This window comes from Sceloporus occidentalis, unplaced genomic scaffold (assembly GCF_023333645.1).
Source record: "Sceloporus occidentalis isolate IW3139 unplaced genomic scaffold, rSceOcc1.0.p SCAF_3, whole genome shotgun sequence".
In the NCBI taxonomy this organism is placed as follows: Eukaryota; Metazoa; Chordata; class Lepidosauria; order Squamata; family Phrynosomatidae; genus Sceloporus; species Sceloporus occidentalis.
The window spans coordinates 166,808,037-166,833,701 of record NW_028316983.1 but is presented as its reverse complement, the minus strand read 5'-3'; the positions used below and the strand labels follow the sequence as shown (position 1 = coordinate 166,833,701).

Sequence of the window (25,665 nt, the reverse complement as noted above, 5' to 3'; positions counted from 1 at the left end):
GTAGTTACTGCACTGTTATGTCAGCGTGACACTAGTTCTAGACTGTTTAATACAATTGGAGGTACTTTTAGGCAAGCCTGTTCAGGATCAGACCTTAAGGTTTAGGCATAGTTACAGGGAAATAAATTCCACTAAAACCAGTGGGGGCAGGTTTTATAAACATGTAGAAGATGGAGCAAGCTTGTTTTCTGCTAGGACATGTGTCAGAGGATTCAGTGTGCAAGAAAGGAGGTTCCACCTACACATTAGGAAGGACTTCTAATTGTAAGATCCATTCAATAGTGGAAAGAACTGCCCCAGAGTGTGGTGGACTCTGCCACTGAAAGCCTTTAAACAAAGGCTGGATGGCCATCTCTTTAGTTGTGTATTACTGCATGGCGGGGGCCTTGACTAGATGATCTTCTGAGTCCCTTGGAACTGTATGATTGGGATTTGGCTGCACATCTAAGACTGGAATTGTTACTCCTATCTTGAAACCAGGTTGTTGCTACAGGATGTAGTTATGCTTGCAGTGAAATGCTAGCTATAGCAGATAATTTACACACTGGAGCATTTGCATGATTGTGTAGAGTAAGGAAATACATAATCAAAAAGAATATAATTGTGTGTGTGTATGCACACACGCGTGTGCACACGTGCCTTCAAGTCATCTGTCAACATATGCAACCCCATGAAGTTCATAGAGTTTTCTTAGGCAAGGAATACTAAGAGGTGGTTTTGTCAATTCCTTCCTTTGAAATATACAGTATCCCACAGCACCTGGTATTCATTGGTGGTCTCCTAGATTTAAAATACTTCAATCAAAACACTTCTGCTTTTCTATAAAGTTTATCAAATCTGATCGTTTATATAGCTTTTTTAATAACCTTGAAAAGTTTGTCTAATCTAATGCATCACTCATTGCCAGTGCCACTCAGCATTCTTCACTTAATTCCTATCATAAGAAATTGAGAACATGCTGTTTGTACAATTTTGTTTGCACACAAATGCTTTGGTTTTAGAGGGCACTATGGATGTTGGGAGCCACTATTATTCTTCCATCTAGTCCTGGACAGTTCATGCTGACTCATAGTGGCTTTCCAAATAAGATCTTTCCCATCCCCTGGCTGGAACAGATTCCTCTTTGAACTGGCAACTGATCACACACACACAGCATACCCTCTGCCACTCAGCTATGGTCGCTTCCATTGGCACTAGGTGTAGGAACTGAGGCAATGCACCTTCAGTGGTTCTTCAGGCTTCTTAAGCCACTAAAAGATGGGGCATGTGAATGAAAAATTCGCACTGCATGCCTCCAATTCTCACAAGGGTCCTGGGTGGAGTGAGACTAGCCTTCATACTTAGAGAAACTCTGCTCAAACCTTCTCTTAAAGGGAATGCAGCCCCCTAACATGTTTTGCCATGTAGTTTTGTGTTCCCAGCTGCCCCTGTGAGTGAAATATCCACATGAGGCTTCCATGACTTTCTACCTGAATGCTTATGATGTGCTGCATCTTTCAAAATCATTCCATCATAAGCAACAGTAGTAGTATCAATTCCTACTCCATTTCTTCAACAACTATTCCACGCCACTTAACACTACAATTACATAAGATATCCTTGTATCTGAAAGATAAAACCCTGGCATTTAACTCTTAGAGTTTGGAGAGGGAACTTCTCTTTGGAACTATAACTCCCAGAACCCCCCAGCCAGCATAACCAGTAGCTGTGTTGGCTGGAGGATTATTGGACCTGTAGTCCAAAAAAGGAAATTTTCCAAGCACTGCTAACTCTACAGAAAACATTGTATAACCGTTCAGAATTTTTCAATTTGGCCACCTTTTCAAAAAAATACTGAGGGTCTAACAAATGTGGCTTTTAGGTATGAAGGATTATTTCATTGAGACAACACTGGCATAGCTTAAAAGTAGCAAGGTTTAATGTTTGCCATGGTTGTAAGAACAATAAGGAGCCTACCAGCTAATCATTAAGAGTTGTAGTCCAAAAAGAAACTTTTGCAGGCTTTGGATATGAGTGTGAATTTTACTTATCTGTCCCACAATCCTACATGAATCTTCAAAACAATATTTTCAAAGAATATGTTCAAAGTACATGATAATGTTAACTCATTTTTTTTTAAAAAAATCTCTAGCCAAGCAATGTACTGTAATAAAATGTTGTTTGGAGGTTGTTCAGTGCTTGTAAAATCTACACTGATGTTGAGTTAATCAAACACAGCCCATGTCTTTATCTGCAACATTTACGTAATGAGTATTTTGGCTTAAGGGCATCACAGTTTTATCCAGCGTTACAAGGACATGGGGAGTGCCCCTTGAATTCAGATACAGTACATTCAAGAATCCAGACTTTAGTTAAGAGGTATTTTTCACACTACATTTCCTCACTCACAGTCTGGTATATTATAAATGAGGAAGGACTTGAGCACACTCTCCTATTTGGCAAGGACAACTCCAATTAATCCTGTCATCTCACTTTTTCCCCTGCTTTAAAAATATCCGAGTTACTCTCTTCTCTTTCCACTTCCCCACTTGGTCCTCAGCTTACATCAGTTGCTGCAAATTGAATTCAAAATGCAAAAGTTGTTTGCCTTCAGCCAACTCAGCACATGGATGATTGGGAATGGAATTTTGGTCTTCTCAGTAGGCTCAGGCAAAAGCAAAGTGCTGTAGCCTCTCCTAGCTTGTCTGGTCTTCCTCAGTAATAACTTCTCTCATCTTGCCCACATTCTGATGTTACTTGGTCATGCATATTTCAGTTTTCATTTATGAAATGATGGAGGATATGCTTGAGCTTGGATAGTAGTAGATGGGAAAGACACACTAGAAAAAGACTGTTCTATACAACTCTGGTTGAAGTTTTTCAGGCCACACTCATGCAGTATATTGTGCTGTTGTGTTTCTAACTTATGGCAACCATATCAAGAAGGTTTCTTGGCAAGATGTGTTTAGAGGTGGTTTGTCACTGCCTTCCTCTGAGGTTCTGAGAGTGTGACTTGCCCAAGGTCATCCAGCAAGTTTCCATGGCCAAGTGGGAATCTGAACTCTAGTCTCAAGAGTTGTAATCCAACGCTCATACCACTACACCACGCTAGCTCTCACAATATACCAGAAAATAAAATGACTCAGTACCATGGAATGGGATGCTACCCAGCCAGCACAATGCACTTTGCTGTCCAACAGAGGAACAAATAAGTTATCTTTCAGAAAAGACTATTTGCCTCCTTTTCAAGACCACATGAATGGATCTCCTTTCCAGCAGCAAGTACATGCTTTATTCTTTCTCTATACTTTCTTCATTAAAATAAACTTGTTAACTCACTTTTGAGGCCTACCACAATTAGTCTCTCTAATTGGCTTATGGAAAAGTGCTGCGTGAGCTTATCAGGCTTTTTACTTAAATTGTTTGTTTTATTAAAGTCTTCATATGGATGGCTGATCACAAGAGAAACGTGTTTTTCCAAGTCTGCTTAATAGGAAGGGAAGAGTACAGAATACTGATCAGATTATTCCAGCACCACTGTTGGCATCTGCTCCTTCTATATTGTAAAGGTGAGGAGGTATACACGAATGTATTCCAAATTTAACCCTTCTGTACATAGAAAAAGCATTTCATCAACTCAGTAACTCTGACAGATCTGAAATAAGTTTGTTTTTTAAAGAATCAACTAAAATCATGCATCTGGCAGTTAAAAGGTGCTACAAAATCTCTTTGTAAATGGCTGGAGGTTAACATGGCCATGTCTTTGAATGTGTAAGATCCACAACACCTAAGCCTCTTTCATTTTAGATGCTACATGTAGGTTTGTGTAGGACCAGGCAGTCAATTCTCTTGGTTATGATTTAGACAAGAGCTTGGATGGGGTAGATGCAGCACCTTCCTATGTTGCTGGATTGCAAGTTCCATCATAAAGCCAGCACAGCCAATGGCAAAGGATGACAGAAATTGCAGGTGAACAAGTTATTGCTATTTTATTGCACTCATCATTTAGACATCGTTTTATGAGAAGCAATCCAGAAATGTTGATAAACAAACATCTGGAGGGTCACACATTCTTCATATTTGTTTTAATCTCTATTATGAATATAGAGCTCTTTTCATCCCTAAAGTCTTTATTTTCCTAAAGTCAGTTCCCTGTATCTTTGACAGACAACAGCCATTTTAACACCATGACATATTTTTACATAATTTTCTGTCAACAATATATTAAAGTGCTTTTTAAAGTCCCACTGACTTGAGTGGGAGAGGTTTAAAAATATGCTTCCTTTGCTGCTTAAGGAAGCCAGATCTACCCAAGAATGCTGAATTTTGACAGGAATGGAGGTCCAGAAGATGAGTCTGTATTCATAAACAAGGAGAAAAATTGTGTAAGTGCCAAACTTACTGCAGCTTGAAGGGGGAAGAGGCTATAATGATCCACTTACTAACGTATGTTATATTTATTAAAGGGCTTGCTTTCAAGAACTATTCTATATTTAAAGCAGAGATTGCTACTGTGCAATATGTTAAACATGGCAACTCAGCTCCCCTGAACAGTTAAATGTAAATAGACTAATTATAATGTGCCCTTTTCCACCAGCCTGGCTGATGCTCTGCACGGGCTAAAAAAGTAATCTGGTGCAGCAGGGTTTCCTCCAGTATTAGAGAAAGGGGGAGGGTAATGACCTTAGAATACCTTGGAGACATGTCGAGCAAGTTTTCTACAAACCAGGCCTACTGTCCTGAGGTGACACTGGCTGGAAAGCTGAGCTGTAGGCTCCCAACAACTGCTTAGCAACTAGTAAAAGGTATTTTCTGTCCAGCTTCTAATGTAGATAAATGTTCTTTTTATTGCTGCTGGGTTCACTTCTCCCCCCCCCCCCCCCCCAAACAAAACCCTAACTCAGGCACTTTAATCCCAGCTTTGCCAAGAAGACTGCCTTGAGAAGGTCACCATTTGGGGGTTTTCCTCTTCCAGTATAGAACATATCATTTGTCAGAAGAGTTGCCACCCCTTTCAAATATATCTATTCTGCCCTTGAGCCACTGTGTGTTCCTATCTATGCACACAGAAGGGTTACTTCTGAGTCCATGTGCCAACAGAGGTGGGGCAGCTCAGGCCCTGGTGCTGAATCTACTGCTCCAGAGTTTCTAATCTGGGTCTCTACATGTCCCCAGACGGTGACATCTCCTTCCCCCCTGATGTCTTCATATGCCAGTTTCCCAGCCTTTGTACACTTTTGCCCCCATTCTCATGCCACCCCAAGACTTTGTTACTGGTGGCAAGAGCTCTAACATAAAATGTGTTCGCATTTTTTATGCCACCTACCATTGGATGGCATTCCACACCACGCTTCTTTGAATTGGTCTCACCTTTGGTGTATACTGGTATATTTGCATATATAAATAAATAAATTTGCATATATATATATATATAAAGCTTATTATTATTATTATATGGAATGGCCATTTCACCATGGTAGAGCCTTACTTCCACTGCAACTGTCCTTGTCACATTTTGTTGTTGTTGTGTGCCTTCAGGTCTACTTTGACTTATGGTGACCCTGACCTAGGATTTACTTAGCAAAGTTTTATAAGGTTTCCCCTTGACATCTTCTGAGGCTGAGAGAGTGTGTGCCTTGCACAAGGTCACCCAGTGTGTTTCCACGGCTGAGCAGGGATTCCTACCCAGAGTCCTGGGGCCTTTTTACACTACACAGTTATAGTGTTACAGTTTGACTTTATCTGCCCCAATTCCATCATGTCAAATCCTGGGATATGCAGTTTAGGGATGGGACTCTAGTTTTCTCAGTCAGAGAACCGTAGCCTGTCACCAGATTACAAATCCCAGGATTACACTGGATGGTGCCATGGTGATTAATGTGAAATCAAAGTGCTATGACTGTGTAGTGTGAAAGGGCCCAAGTTCAGCACTCAAACCATTAAACCATCCTGGTGCCGCTATGCCTTTCCACATTATGAAATTCTTACTTCTTTCTCTTTCCCTTCCCATGCTACAATCTAAATAAATATTATGTGGAGACCACTTGGAAATCTTATCATGCACTGTTGTTCTGGGCCTTCAAGTCATTTCCGATTTATGACAACCCTAAAGCAAACCTATCATAGGATTTCCTTCGCAAGATTTGTTCAGAGGAAGTTTTCCATTGCTTTCCCCTGAGGCTGAGAGAGTGTGGCTTGACCAACGTCACCCAGTGCATTTACATAGCTGAACTGGGAATGGAGCCTGGTCTCCAGAATCATAGTCCGACACTCAAATCACTACGCCAATGTAGGAATTAAAAATAAAGAAATGTTATGTACCATTTCTGCTCTTGATGTCTTTCCAATAAACAGCATGGTGCCCCCATTCTCCATGTCAATAATAGACACCTGGTTTAATCTCCATCATCACCCAAACACTTCCCCAACAAACTCTTCTATACATTCAATAATCCCTAGAAGAGAACTAATTGTTTCACATGTGAAGGTCACCATCCTCCCTTGACTTCTGTGTGGGTTTTGAAAGGACAAATGGGTGTATTCTGGTTTCCTTCATATGAATCAATCAGTAGCTTTCAGTGGGTGGACTGGAAAGAAACCCCACTGCAGTTGCTTGCACACTGCAGAAATAAAGCAGTTTGACACCGCTTATAATTTCCACGGCTCAATGCTATGGAATCTTGGGATTTGTAGTTTCATAGGACTCTAGAGCTCTCGTTGTTGTTGTTGTTGTGTGCCTTCAAGTTGTTTTAGATTTATGGCACCCCTAAGGCACCATAAACGTCATGGGGTTATCATAAATATTATAAATATCATGGGGTTTTCTTTGCAGATTTGTTCAGAAGAGGTTTGCCATTGCCTTTCCCTGAGGCTGAGAGCATGTGGCTTGTCCCAAGGTCACAAAATTGAAAACCCCAGAACTCCATAGCATTGAGCCATGGCCAGGGTGACCAGAGGTCCTCCTTTTCTAGGACACATCCTACATTTCAACTTTCTCTCTAGGAGGACTTCCAAAATGCCCTCCATTTTGAACACAACTAAGAAGCATGAATTTACATTTATAGGAGTGGTTTTAGCTTCTGTTAGGTCATGTCCTCCCTTTATCTCAATTGTCCTCCATTTTGTGGTACCTTGTCCTCCTTGGCCATTATATCTGGCCACCCTGTCCTTTCCCAGGACGTGTCCTACATTTCAACCTTCCATCCAGGGGGAATTCCAAATGTACTCCACTTTGAGCATAACAAGGAAGCGTGGATTTATATTTATAGGAATGTTTTTCTGAAAAGCTTTTATTGGTCACGTCCTCCCTCCTTTCTTGAACGTCCTCCATTCTGAGGTTAATTTAGGTTAAGTTAGGACATCTGGTCACCTGGCCATGGTGGTTAAAGCGGGGTCAAACTGCTTTACTTGTGCAATGTGTGGCAGCAGCTCAATTCACTTGCTCTCTGGTCCTCTTCCCTGTACCTCAAAGACCCCTTTTCCCCCTCCACCCTAAAACCTCGATGACACAAACGTGTGAAAATGAGTGTGGGTGGGTGTGTATGCATGTGTTTGGCTGTGTGTATATATGTGTGTGTGAGTATACAGAATCAGAGTTGGAAGAGATCATAAGGGCCATGCAGGAACTCTCAATCAAAGCATACACGACTTGTGTGTGTGCATCACATGTGTGTATATATATATATATAGTGTGTGTGTGTGCGTGACACAGGCACACACTGTATATGTGTGTGTGTACATATATATGTATATGTATGCATGTGTGTATATATGAGTGTGTGTATATATATATGTATATATATGTAATGTGTATATAAGTGTGTATATACATGTGTGTATACACACACATATATACTCACACACACACATATATGTAATGTGTATATGTGTGTATATACATGCGTTTATATATATGTACATGTGAGTGTATATATATCTGTGTGTGTATAAACACAGTGTATACATATGTGTATATATTTGTGGGTGTATATATGTGTATATGTATATATGTGTGTATATATATATATATATATATGTATATATAGTATACACTATATGTTCGTGTGTGTATATATCTATATCTATATCTATGGGTGTGTATGTGTGTGTGTGTGTTTTAAAAACACGTCACGCCCTCCTCCTCCTCTTCCTCTTCAACGGAGGATCGCTGAGGAGGCGCTGAGGAGGCTGCCAACGGCGTCGCTGCGCCCAACGCTCTGATTGACAGGGGCTCGCGCGCAGAAAGGGGGGGAAAAACCCCGTCACCTTCCTCGCTGCTGCTGCTGCTGCTGCTGCTGCTGCTGCCACCACCGTCGCGCGCCAAGGCTGGCATTCGGAGGGGGGAGGGAAAGTGGGCGGAGTTGAAAGAAAGGTGCCTCGAGGACAATCCCTCTCCGGGCGTCCAATCACGGGGCGCGCACGCCGCGCCGCTCAGGCAGGGCGGCCTGGGGGTTGTAGTTCCAAGGCGGTAGCCATTTTGTGGCGAGAGGACTACAACTTACTCTAGCGAGCGAGAGCGAGAGAGAGAGCCAAGGGCGGCGAGTCGAAGGAGGCGAGGACGTCGCTGCTGCTCCCGCTCTCGCTGCCACGGTTGCTCTCGCTTCTCCTCCTCCTCCTCCTCCCTCGCCGCCTCTTGAGTCTGTCCGGCCTCGGAGGTGCTTCCCGAGAGATGTAGCAGCGGGAGGAGGGCTGCGCTTGAGGGCTCCAGGGGGAGGGCGAGGGAGGACAATTAAAAGCCCTTCTGCAGCAGCAGCAGCAGCAGCAGCAGCAGCGGCGGAGGAGAAGAGGAGGAGGAAGAGCCATCCAGGGATTGCCCTCCACTTCTGCGGAGGAGGACTCTGTGGAGCCAGCAGGCCCTGAATGAGCTGCACGCCTTGGATGCTTTTTAGCCTTCATTTTGTCTCCTGAGGAAGGAGAAGAAGAAGGAGAAGAATTGAAGCAGAACCCTAACCCTCCTCCTTTGCTTCCCTTCCCTTCCCTTCATAACATATACATATAGATATATATATATATTGCACACAAACACACACATCTAAAGTTGCTGCTGTGTGTTGCGTTGCGTTGTGTGTTGGAAGGGCAGAGAGTCCCTTCCTTTTGGTGCTGGAGTTGCCTGCAGAGGCAGAAACGTGACTCCCTATAGAGATATAGAGATATATATTTAAAAATCCCCTCCTTTCCCCTCCTTTTCCTCAAAATGTAAGCTACACCTTGGACACTACGGGCCTCAATAAGGATCTCTTATATTTTTTGGGAAGAAGAAGGTGTGTGTGTGTGTGTTTTGTGGTGTGTGTGTGTCTACAATTTTTTTAGAGATGGTTCTCTAAAGTGAATTTTTCCCTCCTTCTTCTTGGTGCTTTGCTTCCCATATTTTTCCCCTCCTTTTTTCCTTCCAGCCAACAACACATTTTGGGATTTATTGCATTGTGTGTGTGTGTGTGTCTGCGAAGAAAACCGGGATTACAAGAAACCACTACCAACAAGAACGACACCAACAACAACAACGAGAAAAGAAAAAAGAGAGAGAGGATATATATATATATATACACATAGATATAGATATATATTTCTCTCCTCCTCCTCCTCCTCCTCCCCCCTTTTTCCCCCTCCTCTTCCCTTCAGACACACAATCGGTTGCGGCTTTTAATTCATGAAGCAATTGTCCCCCTTTGCAACCCAAACCTGGATCTCAGAATGAGCAAAGAAAGACCCAAGAGGAATATAATCCAAAAGAAATACGTAAGTGCTGACTACTCTCTCCTTTTAAGCATTGCCTTTTGGTTTATTTGTGGTGGGGGGAAATGTGGGTGAATGTATATCTATATCTACCTAAAAATGTTTCTTCCCAATGGGAGCCCAAAGCCAAACCCTCCTCCGAGAAGACTCACAAGGTTTGTGTGGGTTGCTGTTGGTTATAATAATAGGATTTGTGCTGTGTCTGGGGGGCAAAATGTGGGTGAATGTCCATATACATACATATACATATATATGTGTGTGTATGTTTCTTTCCAGTGGAGATGAGGGAGAGACTCGCAAGGGTTGCGTTGTTGTGGTTGTTGTTTTGTTTTTTAAATACTGATTAATTAAAAGCTGGGGGGGGGGGCTTTGCAATGCCAGATCGTCGCAGCAGCCAAATGAATAAAATGCATTGACCTCAAATGACACAATGATCCTCTAGTTTTAGGAGATGAAAGCCCCTGCTGCGATTGATGCACCTCCTCAACTGCCTTCCCCAACTGCGGGTTTTACTAAGACGTGTCCCTTCTTTGCATGCAGATGGTCCACGTTTATAATAATAGATATAGATATACAGTATATAAGGGCTGTGTAGAGTGGGCTAATGGTTAAACTTGCCAGAAGAGAGAGAGAGAGAGAGTCCTTGGACTGATGACTCTTCTGTGAATGCATGTCTCTCAGTGTCTCTCTCAATGTCTGGGTTCATGGCTGCCACTGAGCTCCTTCCTCTCTCTCAGTCTCTGCCTTCTTTGCAGGAGAACCAGACCATTTGGGGTTTGTTTGCAAGGCCTGGCTTTTTAACGTTGGGCCGAAATGGCATGGAGACATCGCCTTCTTCAGAGCCAGGCTTCTCTAAGGCTGGAGGGAGCCTGCCTCTTCTCCTTCATGGTGCATATAAATGGACCTAGAATCGCTTTAGCATGGTCTAAAGGTGCAGGGATTAAGGGGAGGATTGTTTCTATCATCATCATCATCATCATCATCATCATCATCAATATGGCTCTAGCTATGTTTTGGTTGCAGCAGGGAGTGATTTTTTAAATTGTGTAGCAACAGAGTCCAGGCTGCACACACTTACTAGTGGCCTTGAAAACAAGACATAAAGATAATAATTAAAGAAGGCTTTTATAATGGGAAACCTTGTGCAAATGGTTGTGACACGACTGGTGTAATAGGGAAAAGTTGCACACAATTATGGGGCGTCTGCCCTTTGGAAGGAGCGAGTTCTCCTGGGGGGCATTATATACGTGTGTGTGTGTGTTTGTATATATATGTATATGTGTGTATTATATGTGTTCCTGTATGTGTGTGTATATATATTTTATATATGTGTGTGCATGTGTATATTGTGTGTGTGTGTGTGTGTGTGTGTGTAGGGTTTGGCTTTCCCCCCAAAAAGGCATTTCAAGGCGACAGAAATAGCCAGAAAGATGTATCCAAAGTTGATTGTGGCATTGTGGAGGGTTTCTTTTATACACACACACACACACATATACATATACACACACACAAACAAGACACACAGATATATGTTGTGGTCGTGATGAGGAGAAGGGTCATGGGCCCCTCGTTCCTCTTTGCTTTTTCAGACCCCCCCAAATGCCACAATCAACTTCGGAGACATCTTTCTGGCTATTTCTGTCGCCTTGCAATGCCTTTTGGGGGGGCGGGGGGGGGCGGGAGCCAACCCAAACCCGAATGGGAAACTTGTAAGAAGCATTTCTGCCACGACTTTAAACACACACAGACACGCAGACACACTCACACATCCGCATTGCAGAGGAGCCGAGGCACTAGAGCAGGTTTACTTTAAACTATTTCCATCCAAAGTGGGGGGGGGGGGATTGTTTATGTAGGAAGTCTCCCGAGGAACATGTGAGCATGTGAAGCAAAGCAGACGTGTGTGTGTGTGTGTGTGTGTGTGTGTGTGTTGTATGCGAGTGAATACATTCTTGGCGTCTCTTTTTGTTTTGCTTCCCTCGCCAGAAATCTCTCTTGCTTAAAAAAAGGTATTCTACGCCTCTTTTCGGCTGAACAATGCAACTCTGCCCAGGCAGCTCACAGACACACAAAATCAGTGCCACTCCTCTGGAAACAAAAAAGGGGGGACGATGGTCTCTGGTTAAGTTTTGGCTCAGTCTAGTTGGAGTGGGGATAATGATAATGATAATGGGAGGAAGGTGCAAGAGGAAGAGGATGGGGGCTGCCATGCCATTGCAGCCAGTGCTTTGGCGACGACAAGTATGGCTGCTGCCATTGCTTTTTTTGGGCCGTCCTGCCCTCTGCAAGTGCGGTTCCCCATGATGCCTGCCTCCCTCCCTTTTACAAGAGCAGCAGCAGGAGCAACAGGTTAAGCGCGATGACAGCGCGAGCTCCTCCTCGGCCACTCAGCCCCGCTTCTTGTTGTTCTTCGTGACGTCACAAAGGGAAGGGGCTCGCTGGAATCTTCGCAGCCTCAACCTTCCGAGAGAGAGCGCCCCCTCCCTCCTTCCACTCCTCTGTGACGTCAGAGACGAGGCGGGCCCTATAGCCTGGGTAGGGAAAAATGGGCTAGGAAAGGAGGAAGGAAGGGGCCTGGCTGATCATGTGAGAGATGCATGGTGGCTCTGGAGGAGGGGACCCACCCAATAGGCCTTGCTGGACAGGTGTAGCAAGCCTTCACCTATCAGCCCCCCTTGTGTGCCCACACCTCCCCATCAGGTATGGCCAAGAGCCCCTCTGGCTCCCTGGCCTGGCTAAGCTACTTAACCTCTCTGCAGAAAGTAACTTTCCCAAGGGAACCTGGGAAGGTTGACCTCTTTTCTGTATGCCCAGGTACTGGAAGGAAAGCATATCAGGCTCACACTCACCTGGCCAGGCATGTAGAGTCATAGAATGATACAGTTGGAAGAGACCACAAGCACCATCCAGTCCAACCCTCTGCTATGCAGGAACTCAATCAAAGCATCCTGACACATGGCTATCCAGCCTCTGCTTGAAAGTAACTTTCCCAAGGAAGCGGGGGGGGGGGGGAGGTTGACCTCCTTTCTGTATGCCCAGGAACTGGAAGGATAGCATGTCAGGCTCACACTCACCTGGCTAGGCCTATAGAATGATAGAGATGGAAGAGACCACAAGGGCCATCCAGTCCAACCCCCTTCCATACAGAAAATCACAAAGCATCCCCCGACAGATGGCCATCCAGCCTCTGTTTAAAGACCTCCAAGGAAGGAGACTCCACTGCTCTCCATTGAGGGAGTGCGTTCCACTGTCAAACCTTGTTCACCTTCTTCAAGCTGATTGCTCTATAGTAGCATTGGCCTTTTTTAGCTGCCACGTCGCACTGTTGACTCATGTTCAACTTGTGGTCTACTAGGACTCCTAGATCCCTTTCACACGTAGTCTCCTTAAGCCAGTGATCTTTTCCACAGTATAAGTGGCTGAGCTGAGATTTCAATTAGAAATTCTTGTAGAACTTTTGAGACCAAATGAAAGAAAGAAGCTGGGAGCATGAGCTTTCGCTTGTTCTCTCCTCTCCACCAAATGCATCTGAGGAAGTAGGCTCAAGTCTACAAAAACTCAAGCTCCCAGCTTCTTTCTTTGACTCAGTCTCAAAGGTGATACTAAATCCTGTTGCCTACTGATTTCCCAGACTAACACCGCAATGACCTTGAATTGAATTGTCTTGTCATCTTTGTTGTGGTGGTAGTTGTGTGTAAATGTGGCAACCAACAAACTTGTATTGGCTCCCATCCCAAATGTGGTTGCTGCTGTTTACCTTCAGATTGTTTCTGACCTATGGCAACCCTAAAGCCAACCTATCACAGGGTTTTCTGAGGCTTTGTGACTTGCTCAAGGTCACCCAGTGGGGTTCCATGTCTGAACAGGGATTCGGACCCTGGTCTCCAGAGTTGTAGTCCAGAACTCAAATCACTACACCACACCTCCTCCTTTCTCATCATTTATCCACCCCAAAGTAGATAAATCATAACTTACAGTACAACCACCACAGATTTGGGCCCAGGCACAATCATCCCATTCATTTATCACTTTCTAGTTTTTTGAGCCCTGTTCTCTTGCTCATGAGATTCTAGCATCCTCTCCAGGTCATTCTTGTTTAGCTTCTTTTGTTACATTCTTGTTGCAGACACTTAAAATTTAGTTTAAAATTGCAGACCCACATCTGCTTTTAGGATTTTGTCATTTTGCATCAAGATGCCTGGCCTATGAAAAGGATTTAATTAGAGTTTTTGGAGAGGACTGGGTGTTACAACATCAAGGAGCACATTTTACCTGTGTTTGCTTCTGAACTTAGCCCTGTAGTAACAAAACAAGTAATTCATTTGCTTCATGGCCTAGAATGTCCTGCTGTTCCTGTGCAGGCAGTTTGTGGACTGGGCCTATGAAGTCATCTAGTTAATCTCTCAAGAGAGTCACTCCCTGATGAGGAATTTTTTTATAGAAATACAGTGCAGTCTTATAACATATTCAGGGGAAGCTGTTTTGGCCATGTAGCAAAGTACAGTAACATCCAAAATCCACAAAACAGCAATACCTTTATTAGGCTAACCAAAATGCACAAAATACATGTTGTAAGCTTTCAAAGCGCCAATGGCTTCTTCATCCAACAAAGGTATTAAAAATCAAACCGTAAAGAAAAATATGACAGAGTCCTCCTCCTTCTGGTCATGTGGGTTCTGGGAGACAAAGAGTTGTAAAGTCCAGGAAATAAAATCTAAATTCCATTAGCAACACTAAAAGATATTTTGAGATCCAGGTTGTCTCTGTTCCTTGCGAGGCTACCAGCCCCTTGTTAGGCAGAAAACACTGAATTTCTCAAGAAGCCTCAACAGTCTTAATGTATTTGCTTCCATTGTTAGCCTTAGGATAATTTTCTGTAAGTGTAGATATGAAGTTGTACGTTTGATATATTGGTGATTAACATGTGATGATGTTGGCGTGCACGCAAGTTGTTTTGTCAAATGAAAACCATAATATTTCTTGCTGATGCAGAAACTGAAAGGCGGAGCTGTGTAGAAATTGCCACAACTCATCCAATGCTTTCTGAAATGTGTTGTAAGATGCTTTTTAAAAATTAGCACATATTTTAAATAGAGATTATGTTAAGATTGCAGGCAAAATTAGTGGTGGTTAGGGTTAGGTGTAAATCTGAAAGTACTGTGTAAATTTAATTTTTTTCTATTCAGCAACTAGACCAACGGTATTAATAAATTGCTCCTTCAGTGCAAAAGTAATATTACAGAGCTATGAGTAGCTATTACTATGTAAATGCTTTGTTCTGTTGGAGGTTTTTGCTATAACCTCACAAGGGGCTAAATAAACTTATCTACTGCTGCTATTACTACTTATTAAGTAAGCTGTTGACTATCACATTTTATTTCCTGAGCATTCTCCTGAATTAAGTAGTTTGATCATGCCTTGAACTTTGAGGTCACTTCATTTTGGCAGTCACTCTCTTTTCTGTATGGAACCCAGTGACTCTTGAGGCACTGAAGTCACAAACACAACTTCCACAGCTTCCTTTTCTTGTGTTGTTCTTGAAGCATGCTAACCTGCTGTTTTAAATGTATCCTCCTATCTATAATTGAAGCAGATATTTCCCCCCTCACTTTGCCTGAGGTGATCCGAGAGACAGTTGGAATGTAAAGATAGCACTGGACTTGAACCAGCCTGGGTTCAGGTGACAGCTTAGACATGAAACTCACTTATGTGACTTAGGCCGTCTCATCACTCTTCTGTCTAATTTATCTCCGAGTATGGGGGAGAAGAGCAAGCTGTGAAGGTTCATGGGAAAGGAATAGGACCCAGATGCAAAAATACTTAAACGGTATATAGTCACAGGATTGTATCGTCCACTTTGCCATATGTAATACAGTACTGCTGCTGTGGATCAAAACATTGCATTATTATGCAAAATTTTGGACAGAAGTCCTGCTTGCAATGGTTACTGCAATGCTGTCTCATTTTACCTTTCGGGTGCAGGTGCTGAGAGCTAATCTTCCAAATATGAACCAAGATCCATGCCCTGTTGAGGACTTTCAGACAAAATTGGTTCTTGCATTACCTGGTATTTTCTTGCATCTGTTCAGTCTGTGGAGCTTGGAAAAAATGTCAGTGGTCGTCAGGTCTTAAATAGCTGGGGTTTATGAATCTGCTGAGATTAAATGGAGCTTTTATGATGTTTTATAAATCTTGTTTTAATGTGCTGTGTTGTAACCTGCAATGAGCTTTTGGGAGAGGGCAGGATAACAAATCTTTAATAATATTGCTTGGGGAACTACTGTCTCTTTACTCAAATATAAAGTCTCTGGACACACCACAGTCTCTCTGGTGCAGTGGCTTAAGAGCTGGTCTAGGACTCCTGGAAAAGAGGGTCTGAATCTCTGACCATCATGGAAACCTACTGACCATCATGGAAACCTACTGGGTGACCTAGGGGACATCACACTCTTTTAGTCTTAGAAGGCAGTGACAAACCCCCTTGGCAAGAAATCTTGTCAAGAAAACTGTGATAGGGTTGTCTTAGGGTTGCCATAAGCCAGGAACACCTTAAAAGTGCACAGAAACAAGAAATTGAAACTCTTTAGTTCATTGAAACTCTGTGTAAATATGGATGCCTTACCTTTTAATCTGTGGATCTGGGGAAAGAAGAGATGTCTCCAAGTTGGGAAGTTGGTATGCCAAGTTCTCATGAGTGTTTTTTGGTTGTCTTTCAAAGGTTTATCTGTATTTACTTAAATGATGGGGAAAGGCAGGAATGACTTTTCTGAGAGACAGCTGCTTGCTGGTACTGATCTTCCTTTTGCAAGGTCATTATGCCATCCAAGGAGAGTGTTTGCTGTTTTACTAGATCTCTCTGCTAATTATTGCAGTATGCTTAGTGAAACTCACCAGGGTTTGATAGTACTCTGTGGAAGCAGAGAGGTGCCCTCCCTGTACTGTTTAGGTTGTTTGGGCTAACCAATCCTTTAGGCATGCAGATTTTCAATTTATTATTTTTTAAAAAGCACCCTTTAGTTCATAGTCACAAAGTCTAAAAATAGGTCACAGTTGTAAATGTCAGTTCATTCACTTGCTTCCACTGGTCTCAAGAGAAATTGAGTGTGCTCCCAATGTGCTTTACTCCATGTTGAATTGTGTCCCTCATAGTTTTCCAGTCTCTCTCCTTAGTTTAAATGTAAACTGGCTTTTCCCAACAAATTTTCAAATAAAAACCTGTAGCGCATATATGTATTAGATTGTATAAACAATGAATTTCATTGCCTTGTCCTACTCCCCTGCTGCCTAAGTATCACACACACACACACACACACACACACACACACAATATATATATACAGTCGGTCCTTCTTATACACGGATTTTTTATACACGGATTTAAGCATACACGGTTTGAAAATGTTCCAAAAAAGTATAAATTTACCTTGATGTTCCATTTTTTATTAGGGACACCATTTTGCTATGTCATTATACTTAATGGGACTTGAGCATACACGGATTTTGTTATACACGGGAGATCTTGGAACCAAACCCCAGCGTATAACAAGGATCCACTGTATATAATTCACATAGGCTTTACAGGCAATCCTATATCATGTAGATTTTTTTAGCCTTTTTAATCTTTTGTAAGATCACATTCCTATTTATTGTTATATGCAGATATGCCTTCAGGCTGCCTGCTCACTTATAGTGACCCCATGAATTTCTTACAGTTTTCTTAGGTAGGAATACTCAGAGGTGGTTTGATAGTTCTTTCCTCTGAAATATAACCTACAGCACCTGGTATGCATTGGTGGTCTCTCATCCAAGTAGTAACCAGGACTGACCCTGCTTATCTTCCAGGATCAGATAGGATTTCGTGCCTTTAGAGTATTTAGATTACTTGGAAGTTAATTCCCTTGTTCAGTGAAGCTGTTGTTGTTGTTGTTGTTGTTGTTGTTGTTGTTGTTGTGTGCCTCCAGGAGGTTTCTGACTTATGGTTACCACAAGATGAACCTGCCATAGGTATTTCTTGCTAAGTTTTCTTCAGAGGAAGTTTAATTGTGCATTTTTCTAAGGCTGAGAGCGTGTGACTTGCCCAATGTGACCCATTGGGTTTCCATGGCTGATCAGGTATTTGAATCCTGGGTTGTAATCTGTCGCTCAAACCACTACATCACATCGCCGCCGCCCCCCCCCCCCCCCCTTGTTGAAGCTTAGTCCTAGAAAAAATATGTGCAGATTTTAGAAGGTCTAGGGTTGTGCTGTTAGTTACTTGGCTTCAGACAAGTAAAGTGATAACATTTGATTTTCTTCTAAGTGGGCTCTTAGTATCTGCTGGACTTTGGTTTCAGGATTCCCTGTGGATACCAAAATCTCTGGGTGGTCAAGTCCCATTAAATACAATGACATAGTAAAATGATGTGTCTTGTATAAAATGGCAAACTCACGGATTGCCTTTTGGAATTCATTTATTTTTTTAAATATTTTCAGGCCGTGGGTGGTTGAATCCATGGATAAAAACTGTAGATACGGAGAGCCGACTGTAATATGTTTCAAAATGTAGTCCTTTAAAATAGCCAGGATTTTTTCTTACCTGGTGATTCAGAACTGCCTGAAAAGTGAAAATGTTTGCAGTCAGTTTCTGCTGTGCTATCTGGTTTGATCAGGAGTCTCTCAGGTGCTACTTAGCCCTGCAGGTTTTATGGGCTTTAATTTTTTATTTTGATTGATTTTATCTGCTGCTATCTTAAAATATTGTCTGAATTTCTCAAGAGTTGCTGTGCTGCATAGCAGTTCTTTATTCCTTTTTTCTTTGAGAAGGAGCTGAACTCTCATTTAAATAATCTGCAACCTATGTCTATTTTTAAGGTACTCGATGCAGTATTAGAAGATTTTTATATATTTTGGTCCTGAGCTACATCATGTATTGAGTTTGGAATTGGAAGCCAGAGCTTTCTGCTTCAGAGAGCAGCAAGCATAACTCTCCAGCCCCAATGTATGTGCCAAGACAATTAACTTTGTTGAACTACAGCTGAGGAAAAAATTTAGGACTGCTCATATTTCTGTATCAGACACAGAACTCAAGCCAAGTTTCAGCCAGGGAAAAAAAACCCTACTCAAATTAAGACAATCCACTCTGTGATTAGTTTTAAGGTGGTTTAGTACAGCAGCTAGTCCCAAACATTCAAGTGATATTTTCTTCTAGTTGAACAATTGTAAAGAAATACATTTAAAAATGTATGAATGCTTACTTGAAAGGGAAGATAATGTTCATGTTTTTGAAACCTGAGCTGTATGTTGTCAGAGGATGAGTGATACTCATTTCCTTTCTTTTTTATAAGTCATTATGATGAAAGAGGGAGACCCACAGTTTGTGAGTTATGTTGAATCTGTTGCTTCACTAGATGTGATTAGGTGTTATGGGAGCCATCTTGTTTAAAGGTTTACAAGGTAGTATGTTACAGGTTCACAGTATCTTCCTATGTGTATCAACTCTCAAGTTGGTCTTTTCGAGTTCGGTGGGATTTACTTTTAGATAAGAAGCTGTAGGGTTGTAGCACTATGTTGTTTTGATCTGATATTCTAAATTTTACAGCTACTTTCAATTGTTATTTTTAATCTTTGGCTGTTACTGCATGTAGAAAGCAAGCCAAAAACTCTGACTTGTTAAATCACAATGGAGAGGGAGCAGCTGCTTATCACACAGTCCATTTCCTCCTTTGTTCGTGTGGGTGGATAAAGGAAAGATCTCTTTGCCCAGTGTATCAACCCAGGACTATGGTTTATTCGGACGGAACCAGCTAGAATTGTAAACCAGCTTTAAATTACTGTTTGGTTTTGGCCTATGAATCTCACTTGTTTGGCTGCTGCTAACAAAACCCTGCATTTTTTCTACACTGTATCCATGAGCTTGTATCATGATGTGAAAATGCAACCTATATCTTGCAAACTTAAATCTTGATTCTGAGCAGTCCGTACAATCAAACAGTGATAAGAAAATTAAGGATAAACTACTTGATGACTAATAGCTTTTAAAAATCCTGAATAATGCCTTTGTTTCAGTGTTATGAAATCACAAGATTGTGCCTTGAGATAATTGAAGCTTAGCTTTGCAATGTAATGCTATTTCACACTACATGGTTCTAGCACTTCGATAGCATTTTAACTGCCATGGCTACCAGCCTGTAGAATCTTGGAATTTGTAGTTTGATGAGACAATAAACAGAATTCTAAATACCCAGTAAATCTAAGTCTAATAAAATTTAAATTAATGCATTATACTAGTGAATAAATATTTTCATCACTCCAACCATTTTTGGAGGGGAGAGAGTTGTGGAAGATACACAGTGGTTTCTGCTTTGTTCTCTTATCCCTCAAAAAGCTCTTCTGGTGTGTCATTTATTCTAATTTTGGGGGCTCAAACAAACTACCACATATACTTGTGTATAAGGGGACCTCACGTATACGTCGAAGCTAGGTTTTAGGGCCAAAATTATGGTTAGTGATATGTTGTTGTTGTTAAGTTGTTTCTTACTTATGACAACCCTTTGTTGTTGTTGTCCACCTTCAAGTCGATCTCAAGCCATGGCGACCCTGTGGATGAGACATCTTCAAGACTCCCTATGCTCCCTAAGGCTGCCCTATCACCCTATCACAGGGTTTTCTTGGCAAGTTTCTTCAGAAAGGTCTTGTTGTTGCCATCCTCTGAAGTTGAGAGACTGTGACTTTCCTACTGTCACCCAGCGGGATTCTACCCTGCTTTCCAGAGTCATAGTCCAATGCTCAAACCACTAGATCACACTGGCTCTCATTTGATATGATCCATGGATAAGTTGAGGGTAAAACTTAGAGGCATACACCAAAGGATGTAAAGGACAAAGCAAAGGAAAACAATGCCAAAGAAATTCCAACAGGCACAACTATGCTCACCATAAAGGTGGGATGGATGTGGAAAGAACTATGGTTAATGGTGGCCGTGTGATGTGTGGAGGAGGCGATCAGGTGTCAGTGAGTCTATGAAAATGTGCACATGTCAAAAAAAGATATAAAGGCAAAGCAAAGAAAATGGTGACTGTGTTAGCAGCAATTACAGCCTTCAACTTTAATGTGATAACTGCCTGATTTTAACCCAGAAAAGCCAACAATCATACACAAACGTCTTGTTCTGATCCTTCAAATCTCGATTCCTGTTCCCTGGAGTAACATCACTGAAATTTCTTTCTGTAAGTAAAGTGGTGAAAAGTGAGAGCTTATTCCATCCTGGGAGAGCCCAAATGAAGCAGCAACCCTCTCTACTCTCTTGGTGCTCCTTTGAAGAGAAATGCCAAAGACTCACTGCCATAGCAGTTTTTTTGCCTAGGAATTCAAAAAGGATAGAAGTGGTGCTGTGACAGAGAGAGGGGATTAGACCTTTTTTAGATTCTCCCAGGACAGACTTAGCTCTCTCCTTTCACCACTCTGCTCAGAGAAAGGGAACATTTTCTGTTTTGAAAAGAGTTAAGGTACAGCCCTTACATTGACCCATGGATAAGTCAACCCAGGTTTTTTTGGGTTGATATTTTATGTAAAATTTGTGGACTTATACATGAATATATGCAGTGTAACCCTGAAGTATGAGGTTGCCAAAACTCAGCAATGATTATGTAGGAGGGAGGGAGAGATAAGTGTACAACCACAGGGCTCTTTTCATTTTGAACTGTCAGTGAAGCTCCAGGGTGTGCTAGTGGCTAGCATCAAGTGACAATTTGAATGTGTTCAACATGCTGCTACTTCGTTTAGAGCCAAGAAATCTCTTGTATCACCTGGCATCTTAAGGTTGCCAGGCTACAAAATGAAGAGCCTATCTATTTAAAAAGTGTATGTACATCTCCCTCCCTCCCTTTTCCTTCATTGATCCCTTTATCTCCTTTTCCTCTGCTTTCTATAGAATAGGGTAGGAAACAGTCACTTCCCAGATGGTGTTGGACTGCAACTTCCATCTGCCCTAGTGAGCACAACCAGAGGGGAGGAATGCTGGGATTTGCAGAACTAAAACATCTGGAGTGCTACCTGATTTCTACGTTTTCAGTAGAAGGCACGGCAACAATTTGGAGTTGCAGCAGGCAGTACACCAGTCTCTTCAGCAACAGACCACAGTGAAAGGTGAAGCGTCTACATCATTTCTGCTGCCTCTGGTCTTTTAAAGGAGGCAGAAATCTTCAGCTGATTTGATATCACAAGACCAGAGTTTTTCAGTTGAGATAGTAATATATTGGGGACACACTGTGTCAGATAACTTCTTTGACCACTTTTAAATCTGAGTTGAAGACCATCCTGTTCAGGGAAACATTCCCAGGCACTGTGTGAATATTTATCTGATATTTGATTAGATAGTGGATGTTGATGTTTTAATTGTTGCCTGTTTTTTAACTCATTCTATTTTATATTACTACCTACTGTTTATATGTATTTTGTAGATTGTACACAATTGGCAGGTTTTATATTTTTATTGAATTGATTATCTGTATGTACAGCTCTTTGTGCATTTACAGCACTCTTGAAATAAACTATAATAATAATAATAATTTATAATAATAATAACAAACGCATATGCAAATCAGCTCTCAATCTGCACAGGAAAGTACCTACATAATTATTTTTCCTTCTGTCCTTTTATTCATTTTTTTCAAAGCCCTCTTTACAGTACCTCAATTTTTTTTCTACAGAGGGGCTGTTTTACATCTCCTTCACCTCCCTTGTACACACTGTGAGGTTGGGACCAGGCAGTATTATAATCTGTGTGAGAATGGCGTTGGGGATAAATAACAGTAAGCCAGTGTGGTGTAGTGGTTTAAGTGCTGGACTATGACTCTGAAGGCCAGGGTTCAATTTCCCACTCAGCCATGAGACCCACTGGATGCCCTTGAGCAAATCACATGCTTTCAGCCTCAGGAGAAGGCAATGACAAAACCTCCCCTGAACAAATTTTGCAACCCCCCCCCCCCCAAAAAAAAAAACCCAACTCATTATAGGTTTGCCTTAGAGTTGCTATAAGTCGGAAACTACTTGAAAGCAAACAGCAACAACAACATCAAGTGATACAGTGCTCTGCTTGTAAGCTTCAGATACCTGACAAGTCAGTGTTGGAATCAGAATGGTGGACTAGATTAGTCATCCTCAGTGTAGGTCATTCCAAATTGTTTGGCCTACAACTTCCATCCTCCCTGACAAATGACGATGGTTGTGGCTCATGAGAGTTGTATGGCAAAGCATTTGTAGGGACCCCCCCATTCAGAAAGGGAAGATAAGAATGAGCCATAGCTTATTTCCCCCCTGTTCAGACATAATATTCCACAACATTAGGTCCATCCTCTGTGGCTAGACGTTACATCTCAGGGTGGTCAGGGGTGGTTGCTTTTCGGTAGACAGTCCCAATGTGTTTGGCCTGTGTATGCTCAGGGGGTGTGGGGGGGGGGCACTATGTAGCATCAACCTTCAGAAGTTTCTGAACAGGGAACTCAAATCATTTTCTGTTTCAGAAATTTCCACAGTTTTGATTCTAGGTAGCTTTCTGAAGAAGATCTTAAGAGGAAACATGGGCCAAAACATATTTGACTTTTCTACTAGTTAAGGAACCCTCTAATGAGCATCTTGAGACATGTTTCTTCTGTGGATTCCATTGGCTGCTCTCAAGTTTTTGCCTGCCTTTGCCATCCTCTGTGGCAGTCTGCCTCTTGCATTGTTCCTGTACTAATGCAGTTCTTGCTCTAAAATCTCTCTACAGGGGCTCCTCAGGGCTTTGAGGAATAACAGGTCACAGTAAATTAAAGATCACAGATGCATTGTCATTGGGATATCTCTTGTCCATTTTATTTCTCCTATTGGAAGCCCCATGACAAACCTAGAAAAAGCCCAGCATATGGAATGTTGGGGCATAAACAGAATGCAACACTGAGTAGAAACAGCAATAGACTGATTTCCATCCCACATTCCTTTAGGAGAGCCTACCCCAATGTGATACTTCTTAATACATTGGGCTACAACCCCCATCATTCTTAGCCAGAGGGCTGCTGGAGTCACAGTCCCAATTTGTCTGTAGGATACTAGATTTAGGAAGGTTACATTTGGAGAAAGATTGTTCTGTATTACTTAGGGGAATTAACTTGATTTCCTGTCTTCATAGAACTTGTCTGGACACACTTATTAGAGGAAATATAAATATAAGGAGCATCCTGACCACATTCCCTGGTTTACTCCTTGCCTTTAATGTCACACTTAAAATACAAAAATCTCTTAGATGTGGGGTTGAACTTCCTTCAATCTTGCATACATTTCTCTTGGTTGGGCCTCTTTATTCTTCCCCACCATTTTTTGCAAAAGAAAAATCTTGAAGAAAAAAGCTGATGAAAAGTTTTCATTTATTAAGTAGTTTAAATGTTAAAATCTGATCAATTTTGGAATATTTGCATATACATAATGAGATATCTTGGAGATGGGACCCGGGTTTAAGCACAGAATTCATGTATGTGTCATCTACATCTTAGACACATAATCTGAAGGTAATTTTATACACAATATTTTTAATAATTTTGTGCATCAAACAAAGTTTGAGTAAACTGAACCACCAGAAAGCAAATATATTACTATCTCTTTCACCCATGCGAACAATTTCGGATTTTAAAGGATTTCGGATTTTCGGATAAGGGATACTCAACCTGTAATAATGATTCCCCTGTAGCTCAGAAAATGTGATTCAGTGCTAAAACAAGGCACACACTTTTCTCATAACTTCATTTTAAAGGGAAATGATGGGGAAGGATATATTTACTTCTAATATGCAGCAAGAATGTGATGTGGCAGTTTATGCAGAGATTGTAGGATGTGGACCTTGGTAGATTCAGGAAACCATTTTGGCCTCTCTCCTTTGGAAGTTCCCCTCCCTGTCATAAGAATGCAGCAGAATATGGGCATCCAGGAGTGATATGGCTAGATGCAGCTTAAATTCGGATCATGCATCTTTGCCATGATTCAGAAGAGTTCTTTCCCTGTGGTGTGTTATTTATTCCAATAGTACTAAAGCTTCTTGTTTTTTATTTCCTTGCCTCATCTGTCCCTGTTCTGACATCCATTATCAGGCAGGTAAACTGTCCCACATATGTTAAGAGTATTTATTTATTTGCTTTATTATGGTTCCCTCGCTAATGGGAATCAAAGAGGCTTAAACATTTAAACTGCAATCTTAAGTAACATTTACAAGGGAGTAAGCCCCATTGAACACCATGGGACCTTCTTTTGAATAAGCATTCAATGGCTTACATTGTGAGAGCATCCCTCTGACTAGAAACAAATACATATTGAGTCAGAGGTCGTGTTCTAACCGTGATTAAGTGTGAACCTAATGCACATAGTGACTGTAGCAACCATTAAGATAACCTGAGTGTATGAAATAGCTAAAATCAGTCACCTTGCCCTGAATTTCCTCACAAACATTGCACTTCTGGCAAATAGCCCTTCATGAACGCCAACCTGAAGTATATCAACCATCTGTAGTTATCACATGGAGACTGGTATTACCACATATTTTCATTATATTCATATTCTCCTTTTCAACCATAATTGGCTTGTTGTGCAGTTTGCAATCCAAATACACAAAAAAGTACAGTGAACATTGGGAATATGTGGAGGCACTCATGATTTGGAAGTTTTGTTACCTGAGATGAAGGATAGCACAAACACCAGCACACCTCAGAAGCTGACTAGATGACTGTTAGTTACTACAGCCCTGGTACTTGGAGTTTTCTCTGCTACAGGTGAGGACAACAGCCTGTTTTAGAAGGTATGGGACATATTGTTACCAGCATGGTGTAGTGGTTTGAGTATTGGACTCCAGAGACCTGGGTTTGCTTCCTGACTTGGCCATGAAACCCACTGGGTGACCTTGGGCAAGTCATACTATCAGCTTCGGGTAGGCAATGACAAACCCCCTCTTAACAA

At 41.8% G+C, this 25,665-nt stretch overlaps 1 protein-coding gene across 2 annotated transcripts in view; it reads left to right on the top strand.

The window, feature by feature from the left end:
- Window positions 1–8,490: 8,490 nt before the first annotated feature.
- JARID2 (jumonji and AT-rich interaction domain containing 2) overlaps window positions 8,491–25,665 on the top strand; it is a 245,075-nt gene continuing 227,900 nt past the window's right edge. The window contains exon 1 of one of the 2 annotated variants that reach the window (XM_089516790.1): window positions 8,491–9,714. In XM_089516790.1, coding sequence (XP_089372916.1) covers window positions 9,670–9,714 — 45 coding nt within the window. In that variant the 5' untranslated portion in view covers window positions 8,491–9,669. The remainder of the gene's footprint in view (window positions 9,715–25,665) is intronic. The other variant, XM_089516789.1, reaches the window with a different exon arrangement.